General features: G+C 41.0%; 2 protein-coding genes and 1 non-coding gene across 4 annotated transcripts in view; 1 reads left to right on the forward strand and 2 right to left on the reverse strand.

The window, feature by feature from the left end:
• The window catches only part of MTPN (myotrophin), a 30,821-nt gene extending 20,615 nt beyond the window's left edge, over positions 1–10,206 (reverse strand). The window contains exon 1 of the mRNA XM_002200067.6: positions 9,953–10,206. Coding sequence (XP_002200103.1) covers positions 9,953–10,024 — 72 coding nt within the window. The 5' untranslated portion in view covers positions 10,025–10,206. The remainder of the gene's footprint in view (positions 1–9,952) is intronic.
• On the reverse strand, positions 9,073–9,188 carry MIR2955 (microRNA mir-2955). The gene is given in 1 exon segment (NR_048951.1): positions 9,073–9,188. It is a non-coding gene; the product is annotated as a microRNA mir-2955 (primary transcript).
• Positions 10,207–12,767: 2,561 nt separating the features above from the next.
• The window catches only part of CHRM2 (cholinergic receptor muscarinic 2), a 368,137-nt gene continuing 363,681 nt past the window's right edge, over positions 12,768–17,223 (forward strand). For both annotated transcript variants that reach the window (XM_072923532.1, XM_072923533.1), the window contains exon 1: positions 12,768–12,850. The gene's annotated coding sequence lies outside the window, so the exon portion shown is untranslated. The remainder of the gene's footprint in view (positions 12,851–17,223) is intronic.

Consider the following 17,223-nt stretch of genomic DNA (forward strand, 5'->3'; position numbering starts at 1 on the left):
ATAAAAGCCTTCAACCATTAATTCTAAAGAATTTCAAATCAAACTAATGCCTTTATACCTTAAGTTGACATAAACCTAATGCTCACTCTGAAGAATTATGTTAAGCACTGCATCTATTGAACACAACACAGTGTCCATTTTCATAGGTAACACTGATGAGCTCGCCTAAAAGGGTTGGATTTTTTACTGCAGAAGTGATTGGCCAGACTCTATGTTTTACCAGTGCATTTTGGATTATGTGATTTGCATGATACCTATTTTAAAAGTATACTAAGCATAAAATATTCCAGCTCACATGGGTGCCAGATGATTCCTAAATAAGAGCCATCAACCATACATAAACCAGGAATCAGAGCATTAATTCTGTGTCAGTAATTGACCATCAGCAAATTGACAACAGATGACAGGGTGAAAACAGAAAAATCTACAAAACAACACCTGCTCCTGAAAAAATGATTTTTTTTTCCTCAAGTTTAACATGTCAGAAATTGCTCCAAAATTTAAGCAGCTGAGCAAAGGATCTCAGCCATTGCCATGCACTCTGCATTGAGTTGTTAAATGCCAATTAAAACACTTTCAGTTTCTGGAAGAACCCCACACCAAATTCTGCATTAAACTGCTCAGTACATGTTGTCCAAGGAATGAACAGGAAGTGGATGTTTTCCTTTGAGGCAAACACACGATGCCAGTTACTGGGTTTCAGTTTCAATAGATGCCAGTTTGATATTTTGAAGTCTCTGCATGATCTAAAGACACAATAAGTAAAAAACCCCTGAAACAATAATAAGTGTGAATTCTCAAAGCTCAGGTTGTACTGTATCAGGAAGATATGAGAAAATAAACAGGAAGATGAGTGTGTCTCCCAAAGACTATTGCTATGGTTAAAAATTCCCTGAATTTATGTGCTTTAATTGGGGCTTAGCACCATAAGCAGGAATTACTTCTCCAGAAACTGAACAAAAGATATGTCCAAGGCAAAATCAAGTGTTCTATCAAATCTAAAGCAATGAAGCTTAGCTTCTAAATAGGTTTTCCTACAAGATTAACAGGCGTTACTTTCCTGTGCACAGTGAATTTACATTTTCTTCATTCAGCAATGTATAAAAAGATACAAAATGTCAAAAGCAGCATTAATGAGCTCTACAAGTTTTGTGTCTTAATGCAGAATTTTGTTAACACGATGAAGCATTTGGCGATTGGAATCATGCAAAAACAAAACACGGAAGCAAAAAACTTGATCAGAGCAGCTATTTTTACATCCATAAAATAAATGCTGCTTTCTAAGCAGTATATACTTAAAAACATAGGCATTAACAACTACTGAATGGCTCCCTAAACCAATTACACATACTTGGAATATTCAGCTTCAGTGTAATACTTTCCTTAAAACTTATAAATATTGGTATTACACTTTTAAGTTTGAAATAATTCACCTACAAAAGTCAAGCTATTTTCCCCAGGAATTACTGCTCAAAATGCTTTAGTAAATACAGTCTACTAACTTGACACAGAAATGGAACTAAACTGTATCTCATGTTATACTCTAATTAGAGGACCCTATTTTGAAAGTAATTATATTTACTGCCATTACGCCCAAGATAAATTTAAATAATTGTTTTTATCACAAGCCAAATTCAAGGTTTTTAAACTATGCTAAATATCCATTAGTTTAGTCAAGAAACAGTTAACACTATTACTGAAGTTATTGAGAAGTTGGCAATCCAAGAAATAAAGATTCTCACAAATGCCTCACTTGAGTACAAAGGATTATGTGAGTTTTTTTATGAGTTTGTTTGGTTTTTCTTAATACAGGGCATAGACAGAAGTGCAGATCTCACCTCAGAGCAACTCTCCCAACCTCTTTCTTATTAGACTTGAAATCTTCCACTTTCAGTTGTGTTACCTCAATCGAGCACTGGAAGTATTTTTGAACAAACAGTAAAATACTTTTTAAACATTTATTGCCTATGGTATTTGCTTTCATAGTGTAATTAACATATCAGTTTAAATGAGAGATGCTGATGGTAACTGCTCTATGGACAGCTCTCTAGCTATTGTCTCAAATGGCCTAACAGCTCATCTTTCCTGCTTGAAGCTAATCATTAATTTATAGGTCACAAGTGTGTTAAAAAGCAAGTTCATAAATGACCAGAGTTTGGGAAACTCAAGAGTCAGTCATTCAACAAGAATTATCAAGACTTGATCTTAGCTCATCAGAAACATTGAGCACACAGTTTTGTTGTATGAACTGACTCAGAACATTCTCTGCACTTTGGCTGGAAGTGTGACAGGGCAATCTCCAGAACACCTATCTAGTAATGTTTTGGTCTTCTCCGCTCATTAGCCACAGCATGCAATTACTCTCTTTGATTTCCAAAGCTAGCTGAAGGCTAAGTAAAAAGGTTTCACCATTTCCCTTCTGGCCTGTAACCACTGAGGAAGGCAGCAATGTCTGTAAGTAAAGACTAAATTGCAGACCATATTTGAATTCTTGGTGCAGCAAGAAAGACACAAAAATTCTTTCTTTGAAGGAATGCCATGCCCTTGGCAAATAATGTATCTGAACTGAGCTACAGAATCACACTGCATAAGAAATACTAATAAAGACTGTAAAAATGGGCAAAGTGCTAAAAGCACCAAATCCCAACACCCTCAAGCTACTTCAAAGCCATATTCATGTGCATTATGAGTTTTCAAGACCATATTTTTCTTTCCCTTCCTACTCTCCCTCATCAGGATTTCAGTTACTTTTGGGAAAACTAATTATTTGCTACCCTAGTCTTTATTAAAAAGGGAAAAAAACCAACCCCAAACAAAAAAACCCACACAAAACACACAGAAGTACATTCCAATCAAACAGAGAATTAAGAAAAATACTGTAGCTTGTTCAATAGCACTTATTAGTACTGATTACATTCCAAATCAAAATAGCAACACTACAGATAGCAGTTCCTTAACCATTTAAATGAAAGTATTGTTTCTTTCCCCATCTGTGGCCTCTGACTGTAGAATTTGCCATCACTGGTCACAATCAACAAAGGCTTTAACACCAGTATACTGTAAAAAGAAGTCAATCTCCTACCCAGCATCCAATAAAAGTGTTAAACTCACTTTAATATGAGCTGTACTGATTTGTACCTACTCCTCCTCATAATGAGCCAAAGCAGAAAAACATCTAATTGTTCAAAACTGCTGAAACTGCAGCTTGTAAGAAAAACAACTGTTGTATAACCAACTGGTCAGTTACTGGCACTTAGTAATTCCAGCTCATGCTTTTGTCCTAGCAATAGACCTGTCTATGGAAATGACAACTGCTTCTTTCCACAAAATTGGACTGGGAAATTCAACATTCATTTTGCTGTGGAGGGGGTGAAAAATTAGGGATAATTTAACACAAATCTTCAACTTGAGAAGTGGGAAAATTAGGTAGAAAGAAGTAACCTTGCTCACACTTTTGTGTGGACACCTATTCAGAAGTTCAAACAAGCATAAATATGAAACCATAAAAAACATGCCAAATTCAGCTGATGCTTCACATAAAACTGTATCCCCATGACTTCAGCAATACAATCATATACATCCCCTGGTTTTCTGTATCTTTCCTAAATTTTCTTTTTGACCTTTCATCAGACATAAAAATTCTTGGACATGAGAACCCTCAGTCCACAATGTTCTCCTTGAACTTTAGTAGAATATTTGACCTTCAAATCCTGATATATTACCAGCTGAGCCTATGAGCCTTCAGCAAAACCACATAGAAGTTGTTTGGTCTACTGATAACTACCCAAAGGAATCCTTATTTATGCATTTTGACACTGCTGCAAGATCCACTCATTCAGTATTTTTTACTTATGTGGCCTGCATGAGTCACCAATGCCATTGTACCCACATCAACATTCACTGCATCATCTCCACATCTAACACAACCTTCCACATTATTCCAAATGGATACAGATCCATACCACTGCAGAAGTGTTCTCTTGGAGTTTTAGAACGTTTAGCTCATCTCCAGTAAGCCTTCTGTTGAAGTCAAAATTAACTAACTGAGCTAGGCTTGAAAAACAAGGATTTATTAAAGATAAAACTGATACAAGAAGGAAGACTGTGGTTAGAATAAGGGAGAGCAGGAAGAAGAGCAGTAGTAGAATTAAATACTTTCCTCACAGCACCAAATTCTCTGCTTGTTATTCATAACCTATTCCCAACTTTGACTGCCATACTTAGGAATGCATATGCTGTATACAACAAACTTGGACAAAACAGGATATATTTCGGAGATAAAATTTGATTTCAATTTAGCACATCAGCAAAAAGAAAAATAAATTTAATATTTTATTATCTAGTCTTAATAACTCTACTTTTTGCAGCAAATGCCAATTAGGCACAAGACAAATCAGCATGGTAAGAACAGCCCAGACAGAATCAAGTAAGGAAGTACTTAACTTGGGGTTTTCAAGCACAGAAAGGTCAATTATGAATCAATTATGATCAATGTTAAAGCCACCCAGATTTTCATTGCACAGACACAAACTCAATGAACAAAATCACTAGCCTGACATCAACATCCAAAGAAAATATTACATTTAGCAGTTCCAGATTCATGATCATTCAAATGATCACAGCTGGAATGTACTCTATTTACATTTCAAATTGAAATGGCTGAAAAATCAGTTCTATCTGTACCTTCACAAAAAAAAAGTAGAGATTTGAGAATCCTGGGATGTTAATTCAGTCAGTGAGTCACATGTTCCACTGCAATGCCAGGTTTGCAGGCAAGTTTGTTACTCCATGCTGCTCCTATAAACTGCTTAAGAACTGATGCACAAACTATTAATATCTTTGAATAATTCTTTGCCACATGTCCTCAGACTCTCTTGGATCAGACTGGAGAAATTAATACCCATTCCTGAAGAGGTGGTTTTCAACAACCTCATTCATTTCTTTTCATTGTGCAGACTACTAAGAAGTGGCAGTCATGCTGTGTTTTTCTGAAAGTTTTTCTAGTACATTCCTGGGATTTTGGTTAAGAGTAACTCCACCATGAATACGGAACCTGCTAAAGGCAGCTTATAGTAGCAAACAATTCTCTTGTTCCATAGAAGAAGGATTTAGGTCATCATATTAAAATTTGCAAAATGTAAATTGAACACCAAGTTTAATTACAACTCCGCAGTAAAACAAAATTATCTTTAGGAATCACACTTTAGCAGACTCAACAGTAATCAAGTGGAAAATAACAGAACTCCTAGAATCTGCAGATGAAGACAAACCTTCATAGTAAAAGTGCTGGCATAACACTGGGCAGTCAAAACACCGAGATATCCAAGAGGCCCCCGAGGGAATAAGCTCAGTCCAGCAGCTCCCAGGTCAGGGCTAGCTCTGATATGCCCCTGGACAAGCTGGTGAGGTATGGCTGCCCTGCACTGTAATCCAGACAGGCTTCCAGGCTGTCACTCAGGAGCAGGAAACCTGTTACCTGACCAGAGGCAATTCAGGTATCAATGTAGCCATAATAATAATGTGCACTTCAGCAGGATGAGACAAGGGGAATTTCAATGTATCCATTATATGTTTTATCTGCAAATCAAGTAATCCATTCATATATAGCAACCATTTAAGCACTGATTTTCATTTAGTTTGTAAATGAAGGTGTAAAAGTCATTGGAATGGACACTGAAAAGAACAGAGTTACTCCCAAGAATTAAAAGCTATTTATTACTCCATGGTAATCTTTTTTCTTTTTAATATATTTAAGTCTCTTTTTTTTCACAACACTTAACTGTAGTCCTGACTGCTGCTTGTAGTTCAAAAATTACTTCTAGACATTTTTTTTTTATTTCAGCCTCTGTAGTTAGCTCAACAGTAGTCAAGTTTTATGCATTTCTCAAGACGTATTCAAAATCCATTATATCCCAAAGAACTGCAAGACTGCAGCATCAGTTTTGTCAAGAACACACAGGTGGTCGCTGTTGTCTAGATGAGTTATTAGAGGTCCTCCAGCAATCTGGTTTTGTTTGTTTCGTTGTTTAAAAAGCCAAGACTCCACACCAGAAATGCCTACTAAGCCACTTTCTACAAATATCCATTTTACAGCCTACCATAACTTCAACCTCCCAGTCCTCTGAGCAGTAAAAATCTGGTGCTTCTGGTTTGGTTGCCTGTCCTATCTTCTTATGGTATTAGGTTAGTTGATTTGCCAAACTTAAGTGTAAGCAGCAGTAGGTTTAGGAAACGATGTAAGGGATTAAATCAGCTCATGAAAGTAAGGAATTCTCAGTTAAGCTGTGGGAGATGAAATTACCTCAGAACAAACATTTATTGAAGCCTCTCCTACAAATCTAAGTTTATCTTGTCAAAAACTTTATGCCTATTGAATAAAAGAAATTGTACTTCACCTCAGAAATCTACTGCTGAGTGGAAATGCTATGTGCACATGCTAATAGAGAAGTCCTTTCGAAGCAACTGCACAGTTTATCTAATTCCTCTAGGATGAAAGCTAAAGAAAAGGAAAAAGAGCAAACCCCATTCATATTAAGAAATTCTGTAGGCTTAATACAACTTGCTCATCTTCTAACTAGTACTTTTTAACCCACTCCCTACCTTGAGGGAGGTAAATTTCTTTCAGTTTTGTGGGTCCCACTCACCCATTAAACTGCACATTTGATTCAGTTGTTCCCATGGAAGTTTCTACTTTCCTGAGGAATTTTAAAAATTTGAGTGGATGTACGTGGGAAGAGTGAAGAATTCCTTCAATCCCTTAGATTCCTGTAGGCATCTCTGAAGCTAACATATGCTAGCTATTTTTAAAAGGAAGAGATCAAAGAACAAAGATAGACTTTTTAATCTAGTCATCATAAAAATAGCTGACATTGTACTTGCTGGCTTAACACACTAGATACAGTATTCCAGGTGAAATTTACATTTACCATAAAGTTGACACTGTTGCAAGTTGAGAAATGTAGACACTAATATGATGTCTCTTACATACAAAAAGAAGTCTTACAAGACTATTCAAACTATAAAAATAATCTTTCATATTTTCATCAAATAGGAGCCACCAGTATCTTTCAAATGCTGACTGGCAACACTGAGATCTTTTTTGCTAAGCAACAGAGCAGTATCATTTGGCATTGTCCATTTCATTGCCACCCCTCAGAATTACTCTTTCTGTGGAAAGTCTTTTTCCTGAAGAAAGTACCTTCAGGAGAATGCAAAATCCCTGTGTAGAAAAACATATAATGCAAATGGAGACCCTTGCTTCTGTTTCTGTATCCTTTCTTTGTCCAGGAACTGTTGAAGTGGCAGGAATATTCAGAATATTCACATTCTTCTTGCTACTTACTAGCCAAACTTCAGATTAAAAAAAAAAAAAAAAAAAAGAGAGAGAGAGAGATACTTATGACTCCACAGACAGAACCTCCACAGCTTATTACACACAAGTGAAGAAAAGTCCAGTCTAACTACGGGAGTTCAGCTCCTACAGTCCCACTGATAACATCCATTTATTTTATTTTTTTTTTTTAGAGCACCCAGGCCCACCTAGTTAACATTTTTCAAGCACTGCCATTCAGATATGAAACAAAATCAGAGGTCAAACCCTTCATGTGATAATTGCAAGATCACTGTTAAAGGCTGTATTGTTTCCAAACAAATAATGAGGAAACAAGACTAGAACAAGAAACAAAAGTTTCAGGAAGACAGACAGGGAAGAATTTTATGAAGATGCAGACTGTAAGATATATGACTGCCTCCCCTATTACAGGGAGAGGAAATTTCTGCCACTGCAAAGTTTATATAAGTAAAATTCCTGAACATTAAATCATACTTAGAGCAGGAAAGCAGCAGGGAGCAGAAGCCACATAACTGATAAGGAACAAAGTCAGAAAGAACATAGAGCACAGAACAGATACTTTCCTGAGAACTATAACTACCAAAGCATGATTTGCCTTCACATATTTCATTAATCTCAGAACTGAGAATGTGAAGTTCCAGCTGAGGCTTCTCCTACATTCATGTGACTTACGGACTTCTCTTGCCCCTCCTCAACGTGCATTTCCTCTTGGCCAGTAAAACAGAAACTCATTCTTGTACTCTTTTCTCCCCTGAAGGCACCCTCTCTATTTCATTTACCTTACCAAAACCCACCTACCTGCACCTCTGTAAAACTTAAAAATTAGACAGAAAAATTTACAAACCACTCAGAAGGACGAGGATCAGCCAAAATCTGCTTATATAAGTTTTGTTTCCATAGGAAAACCAGCCTAAGAGTTTACTAGCCCACTAGTCTGTCAAAGAAACAAAAAGGACTGAAAACATTTAACTGCTTGTAGGTTGTTTAACAACTGAAGACACAACACATAGTTGCAAATGTGAGAAAAGTATGAATAAGATTAGATCACAAACCAACAGAAACCACCCAGAGTTTATTCAGCTTCCATAATAGAAGCAGTTCTACAGTGTAAGAGTGCTCAAGGATTGCAGGCTCCTTTTACATTAATCATCTAACCCCAGTGAGTATCTCTCTTTTAAGGATTTCTGACTCATTAGTGCAGTTAGATGATAGCCTTCAGCCTCTTTACTACAGCAGCATCCAAGCTGGCTCAAGCCTCTTTCAAGTAGATGGAACCAAGTATTTGACTCAGCACTGAAGCAGATGAAGTGTGATCACATAAATCACATAAATTTGCTACACGAGTTTCAGTGCCACTCAGGAAGAGTGGAAACACCAAAAAAGCTTTCTAATTAGCACTGCAGTGAACCTGTAGCTAGAAACTGAACCAAGACACTGCCAAAGTGTTAAAGCTTTTGCCTCAGCAAAAGATACACAAGGATATAATAATTACTAGCACACAGTGAATTTTCTAGACATGAAAACAATTTAAAAGCTGTTGAAAAAATCCAAATATGCTGCTGACACACTCTGCAAGTCTCCAAATCTGAGAAGATATTAGACATACCAATGTATTACCCAACTTTGTTACACAGACACAGGTACACAACCCTTAGCAAACAGCTGAAGTGGGATAATTGCATTATTCCCAGTTATTTCCTCTAGAACTTTATAGGCAGAGCATGTGAGTGCACAGCCACTTTGATGCAAAGTCCAGAAGCTTAGCTGGAGCTGTCAGAGAAGACTATTCAGGCTAAGCTGTTGGACTTTGCACTAAAGCAGCTGGAAGTACTTGCACAGTTTTCTTTTTGCCAGGACCACTACGAGTTTGAAAGTTGACAACTGGAGTAGAAAGAATTTAAATCATCACGGCAAGTTGTGTCAGCATGTGTCAGCTCGCAAAGACAATCGTTAACTTGTTTGGAGAGCTAAATAATTAAAGGTAAATTAGATGTACACCTCTGCTCTGATGCAACAGTTCCCAGACAATATTCCTGAACAGTAAGGATTCACTGAAGCAGAATGCCGCCCTTGTGTACTTTTCCCACAAACCTCAGTGACAAGAGAAGGCAAATGAGGACAGAATGAAGCTTTCAAATCGTGCCATGTACCTGATGACTGTTCCGCCATCACACAGGTGTCCGCTGTTCCCGCAGCACTCGCCCTAACTAGGTACCAACACACTTCCCAGAAGGTTAATGCATTAAGCCCCAGCACACCCGGTAGCTTAGCATCACCCTATTAAGGATGAGCCCCGAGGCACAGAGTGGAGCGATAACCAAACCGAGGCCACCAATCCACACAAGACCAGCGAGGCGGGACCGCGATCCCGGCTGCCAATCCATTAAGTTTCCCGCAGTGACACGGACTAACTCCGGCGGCGGGGCGGCCGGGGCAGCGGAACAGGAGGAAGCCGAGGAACCCAGAGGCCCCGTGGAGGGGGAGGGGGCGCTCAGCTCCGCACGGAGCTCAGCCCACGGCCGCGGAGCGCCCGTACCCGCCCAGGCCCCATCCCGGGGGCTGCGCGCACATCCATCCACCCATCCCTCCTCCTCCTCCTACCTTGGCCACGTAGTCCTTCACCTCATCCAAGTCTCCGTTTTTGAGGGCCCACATGAACTCCTTGTCGGACATCGCGGCCGCCGGGCGGGGGACGCGGGCGGGCGAGGCGGCGAGGGGCCGGCGGCGGCAGCCGGGAGCGCGGGCGGCGGCGCGGGCGGCGGGAGCCCCTCCCCGGTGCCGGGCGGGGCCGGGCCGGGCTCGGGGCAGCGCGGGAAGGCGCGCGGGGCGGGGCCGGGCTCGGGGCAGCGCGGGAAGGCGCGCGGGGCGGGGCGGGGCCGGGCTCGGGGCAGCGCGGGAAGGCGCGCGGGGCGGGGCGGGGCCGGGCACGAGGCAGCGCGGGCGGTCCCGCCGGGCCGAGGAGCGGCTGCACTCGCGCGCGGTCGCGCTTCCGCTTCCGGTGTCCGCGCCCGGCGCCCCTCCGCCGCGACGCCCACGCGGGACGGCGGCACACGGGGCGCAGGGCGCATGCGCGCGCCGCCGGCGTCCCCGCGTTGCCCCGGATACCGCGGGCGGTGAGGGCCGCGCATGCGCTCTGAGCCCCGCGGCCCCGCCCGGGCCCCGCGGTTGCCGTGGAGACGCGGCCTGGGCCGGGACCGAGCCGTGCCGAGCCGTGCCGAGCCGTGCCGGACCGCCGGGACCGAGCCGTGCCGAGCCGTGCCGGACCCGCCGGGACCGAGCCGTGCCGAGCCGTGCCGGACCCGCCGGGACGCGGGACCCGCCCTCACAGTCCGGTCCCGCTGCGGGAACCACGTGTCAGAATAGCTGCTCTGCAAACCCCGAGGCTATGAGCTGCGGGTAATTATCGTAATGCTTCCCAAGCAGCAGCGGGGAGACATGAAAGGAAGGATGTGGTGGTTAATTAATATGTTGGCACTCAGCGGTTGCATCTGTTTAACGAAGCCACATGTTTTGCGTATGGAACCTGCAGCCTGTTTTGTGACTCAGGCTTGTCTGCCAACAGGCAGCAGCTCTGCCTAATCCCCCCTGGCAAACAGCATCCCAAACACCCCTGGAGCTGGAGCTGCTCTGCAGTGCCTGTAGCCAGTCTGAACCACAGAATAGTTTGGTTGGAAAAGGCCTCTGAGATCATCCAGCCTGACTTGAGACCCAGCACCACCATGTCTGCCAGACCATGGCACCGAGTGCACATCCAGGCTTCCCTTGAACTCCAGGTGGCTGGAGACAGGATGAAAACACACAGGTTACGAATATTCCCTTACTGTGAGGGTTGTGAGGCACTGGAATGGGTTGCCTAAGGAAGTTAACAGGTGCCCCATCCCTGGAAATGTCAGGACCAAACTGGATAGGACTTGAAGCGATGTGGTCTAATTTAAGTTGTCCCTGTTCATGGCACAGGGCTTGGAGCTAGATATATCTTTAAAGTCCTTCCAACCCAAACCATTCTATGATTCTGTGATAATGAGTTAAAGTGTAGAGAGGCTGCTAGATTAATGAACTGTGCCTTTTCTGCCCCAGTTACTCCCTTTGAGATAGAATGCAACTTTCTGCTTATCGGTTAAGCTCTGTTTTGAAGTCCTACCTTACTGCTATAGAGTCACAATCTGTTTTAATAAATAAATTGGAATTCATTGTTGCAGTCCATTATACACTGTTGGTATTCTATAATGTATCCGCTTGTATGAATCATAAATATAGTACACAAACAGTCTAGAATAAAAGATAATCTAATTAATTCAGCTATCCACCTAAAAAAACAAACCAAGCCAACAAAACCCAAAGAACAAACAACATAAAAATCCAAGAAGGAGACTTGAACACATATTGGTCCCATTGCAGGTTTGATTTAAAAACACAAGTTTGATCTCATACTTGATATATTCCCTTTGTGTAATTCTGAACAATTCATACACAACAGCTGTTAGTTCAGCAACAGCAGCCAAGCAGTAAAATAAAATACCATCATATAGAACTCAGTCTGTTGAGGAGAAAATAATAAAGGGGCCAGATAGCAGCCCAGATAAAGTTATGAAACTGACACAAGAGATCTAGAAATGACAGGTGAAAATTGAACAATTGATTTTCTTTCTGTTTATTAGCATGTTTATACTGAAGGAAGAGGGAGTGGAAAGGAAAGGTAAAGAAGAGTTATTTTTTTTGTTTCCCAAGGTCAAGCGAGGCTTGCAGACAGGGAAACCCAACAATTATTGACTGTATTCATTGCTGGACTTGAAGCAGGAGGGGACGCACACAAGGTCAGACACACAGCACCAGTTCTTTGGTGCTTGTTCCTGAATCCCAGTGAGGCTGGGCCTCAGACATTCACTTGGGCCCAGCCTTTGGGGGTGAGGAAGTGGAAATCTGTGTTCCCACAGAATAGAAATGCCTTTTTCTTGGGCACTGTATAGTAAACACAATTAGCAATTGCTAAACAAGGGGCTGGCTCTGAAGACTAAACCAAGGGATGATTCAGTGTTGACAAATGCTTTCAGCCAAATCAGAAGATGAATAATAGTTTGGAAGTTTGACCCATAATACATTACCGGGCTGGACTTATTTATTGATTAACACAGAGTACAAATCTCTTTTGGCTGTAGGTTTCCTTTCTTTCATTATTATAGTTTTAATTGCTTATTTCACATCTAAGTGCTGGTGTAGGCACACAGTTTGTGGTAATTGGGAGTGGGGCTGCAGCAAAGCCTCATCCCCAGTAGGCTACAGCTGTGAAAAGCAGGTGAATCATACTGAAGGTGATGAGCCATGGAGTGCCCAGGTGTACTGACCAACCACCAAAGGGAACAGAGGGCACACAGGTGCACTGCAGGTAAGGTCAGGGGTATAAAAGGTTGGGCTGAAGAGGAAGGCTGGCTGATGCTTGCAGCCTTCTGAAGTGATATGGTGTTGCTCTGTATGGGTTGATGCCTGAAGCTTTCTGATGAGGTATGGTGTTACTCTGTTTGGAAAAATGCTTAAAGCCTTCTGAAATTGTGCTGTAATACTGTGTGTGTTTTAACTGTCTTAACTGCAACATGTGATATACTGTGTCTTTCATTTATAAGAGTGTGCATGTAAGTTGCTGTTACATTATTCTGTTTCTGTGACTAAAGCAAGCTAAAATCTTTGCACCTTCACACAATACAAGTTGCCTTTTATTTCTATAGCTTTAGCTATCTATTCAAGATCAAGTCATAGGAAATAGGAGTTCAAGTAAGTATTTTTTTTAATGATCTTTGTTATTTCTCTAAGTCAAAGTCATAAAATTGCAGAAATACAGAATAATTTAGGTTGGAAGGAGCCCCTGGAGGTTATACCTGATGTAATCCCTGCTTAAACCAGGGCTAGTTTAGATATGGCTGCTCAGGGCAACCAGTCAAGTTCTGAATATCTTGAAGTGTGATGAAAACACAAGTTTTTCTGGTAGTGTATTCTGATGCTTGACTACTTTCACAAAACAAAGTTCTTCTTTCCAGTCCCAGTTTCATTGCTGTAACTGTTTATTTCATGCTTCTTATCCTATATCTACCTCTTCAAGAGTATTTGGCTCTATCTTCTCTCTGTAGTCTTATGAGCTAGGGGGATCTTATGGCTATCTTCACCTACCTTAACCTTGTCATCTCAGGGCTGAATGAGCCAAGTCCTTTGAGCTTTTGTCACATGTCAGTTGTTGAAGTCAGTTTATCAGCGTGGTCATCTTCTAATGGACTCAATCCAACGTGTCTGTGTCTCTTTTACCCTGGGAAGTGCTGTAGCCTTGCAAGGGATGACTTCTTTTGGAGGCTGGAATTGCCTTCAAGGAAACGTTTGAAATGAAGGGTTAAGTATCAGGGTATTGAACCGTGCCTTGTTGGCTGTATCAACACATCTCTGTTCCGAAGCAGGGGGCTGTTCAGGATGGCTGAGCATCACAATCGGGAGAACTTAGCCCCAAGCTTTGCTGATGGGGCCAGAGGCTGAACAGGTTGCAGTTTGGGTTTTTTCCACAACAGCTTGGGCTTTGCAGTGCTGACAAAGGTGAAATCTTCTGCTAGTGAGCAGATGAGAGTTGGATGCATTAGGAGCTGATACTAACAAAGAGGAAATGTAACAACATCATTTCCCTCACAGTATTCGTTGTTAAAGCAATAAACAACTGACTACTGAAAGTGAAAACAATGTGATTTATTTCAGCTAAATGAAAATAAATTATTATTGCATTTTCTCAGTTGCCTAGAGTAACACTAAGTGACGTTCTAGAATTTTACAAGCACTTAGAAAACTGGGAATTCCCAACTCTTTATGGAAGAATTGGATAGTAAAATTCTGTCTTTTGTGGAAATGGTGGCCATTGAGGAAAAAATATTACACCTATGCATGTATTTTTAGCCTAATTCAGAAAAGGTGTTTGTGTGAAAGTTGCGTTTGGAAAGAGAACATAAATATGTCTAATTTATATGTTGGGTGAAAGAAGGACTGGAGAGGTTGGGTGATACCAGAAGTAGGGGCAAAAAACAAGAAAATGTCTAAACGTTTCAAGGAAGCTGCCTCAGCATCTCTTGCTTGCTAGATCTGCAGTTTTCTACTCATGAGCTATGTACTTCATCATGTGTTATGGTTTCCTTACTCTTAATTTTCTGAGACCCTTTCTTTCATGGTGGCAAGATTTTGCTAATGGGAGAGACATTGACTGCTGGCTATTTTTGAAAGAGTTTCATAGTTTGAGTGTATTAAGCACTGTCTGGAACTCTGCAGTGTGTATAGTCTGCATGTGTACTGTAAGCCATCATTGTTCTAGAAAACAGAGGTTTTGATTACAAGATATGGAATCAATCTGCTTTAATCAAACCAAAAGTTTTTAAGTTCAGAATATCCAAATTAAATATACAGATTATACATAGGGGATTTAATATTGGTCCATTTGAAAACAATGATGAGAAATTTATGTTCATAGTCCACTCAGTATTGTAATCAAATGGGAACTGCTGAGGTAACACTTGGGGTTACACCCTGAGATATACATTTTCAGAACAGTGTGGTCCTGGTTTTGTGTAGGCTGGTCACAGCTATACTGGTTGTCCTATAAGCATCAGAAGATAAAAAAACAACCCAAAATCTGAAAGCCCCCCAACCAATCAAAAAACTTCCAAAAATCCCCAAAATTACATAAAACCCCTCATTTGGTTATGTATCCTTGTTCTAATTTATATATAATTTATGTAGTCTATAGTTTATATAGTTTGATATTTTGAGAAATATTTTGACTATACCAATGTATCTCCTTATAACTAAAAGGGCAAGGACAGTAAATTCCTTATTCTATTGGATTTTGCCTTATTCACTGGTGGTGAGCAACAAGCAATGACAGTCACACTCAGAGTGCCTCAGGGAGTCTCCATTGGCTCAGCCATCATTTTCTATGCCTTCATTTTTCCATCCAGTATCCAATAATTTTCTACAGTTATGGAGAGCCTTGAGAATCTCAGATGGAGAATGCTATATCAGTGAAAAATATTGCAAATATTGATGTGTTTTTTCCTGACAGCCATATGCTGAGATGCAGAATAGACAAGTCTAAGCAACCAGTTACAGTTATTACTTGCCTTTGGAAAAAAAGCTAGGCTACTTTGTTGACAAGTAGGTTCACAAATTTCTTCACAAAGATCCTGTTTTTTGAGACTCTTTGTTTAAAAAAATAAATATGTTTGAAAACAGATGCAAGAAAGACCAAAGCCACTCTATGGATTCTTTTTTGTGGTACAGCACTGAAAAAGTTTTGATCTCTACATTAATGAAAATGTTCTTGTTTTATAGTAACTAACCATATTCTTATGTCATTTATATTTCAGTTACATTGCCAGTTGTGTTTTTCCTGTAAAAATCTAAGAGGTTATATAAACAAAAAAATGCTGTGCTTGAGAATTCTCCAGGTTTTTCAGCTAACCATAATGACTTAGTATCCATTTTTACTCAGCCTTTTCCTTACTTTGAAGCTACAGCTGGGTTTTGTAAAACCTTTTTTCCTTCCTTCCTCTCTTTCCCTATTTTTCTCTTGTCCATTTCCTGTTTAATGCATGGGCTATCCCTTTATATTAACAGAGCCAAAACTGTGGTAATGCTCTTACCATAATCTATTTATGTAAGAGTTTGTGCCTCCTTTTGCAGAAGGGAATAGCTTCCTGGAGTGGGTGTATATTCATCTTGCTGCATTGGTTGTATGGGTTATGAAACGTTTTGCTGTCTGGAGTGCATCTCTGGTACAGTACAGTCTGGAGCAATGTTGTGTTGCAGTGCTGCCCCTTATATCCTCCCAAGGAATGTTTTTGCTGCATTCTCCACAGTCCTAGCAGGCAGGTGGAAGGACTAAATACCATCCTAAATTAAAATGGCTTAAAATTTTATCTTTCACCTTAATAGCGCAGTTACTGAAGGCCCTGGCAGATCTGTAACATTCATTATTCCAACACTGTATGTGGGAATACTGCAGGAGTATCTCAAGAGAACAGCTAAGTAATGCTCTATGTGTTCTGTCAGGTTGCTCGTGTGGTGTGTATCACACTCCAGAAGCACAGCTGCTGATGTTTGTAGTGACAGGCACAGTGACAGGGTACAGCCATCACCACTGTTAACAGACTGCAGCTCTCCATCACCGTGTGCCCTTTGCACAAAAACATCTGCATTGCTCTTTCTTGTCCTAGGAGATGCCTGGCTGGAGCAGTGCAGCCAGCTCAGGTGCCTCAGCTCTGTGCTATCTCATGCCTCCCAAAGTGCCTGCAGTATGCCCAATAATGGAAAAGACTGGCTGTGGTAGCCCCTCCTGATTCTCATGGTTTATTTGTACTTTCAGTTAACCAACCTTGTGCTAATAAGATACTTTTGTTTATTTCCTTAGCAGATGAAGTTATAAAGTCTCAACATGGAAAAGGAGAGGGAGAGTCCTATGCCTGGAGTATTTCTGCAGCTATAGATAATCTTAAAGCTTTGTGCTCATCCTCCATGAATTGGCAGAGCCACTTTTTATTCATGCTTTGCTCCATCTAGCCAATACGCTTAGGAGCTCTGTCACTATTCTTGTGGTGGTGCCTACTCTCTCTCTGCCAGAGGGGATGGAGTATAGGAGTAGTGTGCTAATACAGCCTCTCTGGAGAAACCAACACCTGCTGTGTATGCCTCATCCTGAATCTGTTCCCTCTTTCTGGAATGGCCTTCCTTATCTTGCAGAATCACTAATGGCACCTGATTGAGTATTTAGTGTTTTCTCAGTGTTCCCATTTGAAGGGCAATTGCAGATTGTTATGTACATGGTAATAATAAAGCCTGTGCTCAAAGATGTGACATTT

Source organism: Taeniopygia guttata, chromosome 1A, assembly GCF_048771995.1.
Source record: "Taeniopygia guttata chromosome 1A, bTaeGut7.mat, whole genome shotgun sequence".
NCBI classification, from domain to species: domain Eukaryota; kingdom Metazoa; phylum Chordata; class Aves; order Passeriformes; family Estrildidae; genus Taeniopygia; species Taeniopygia guttata.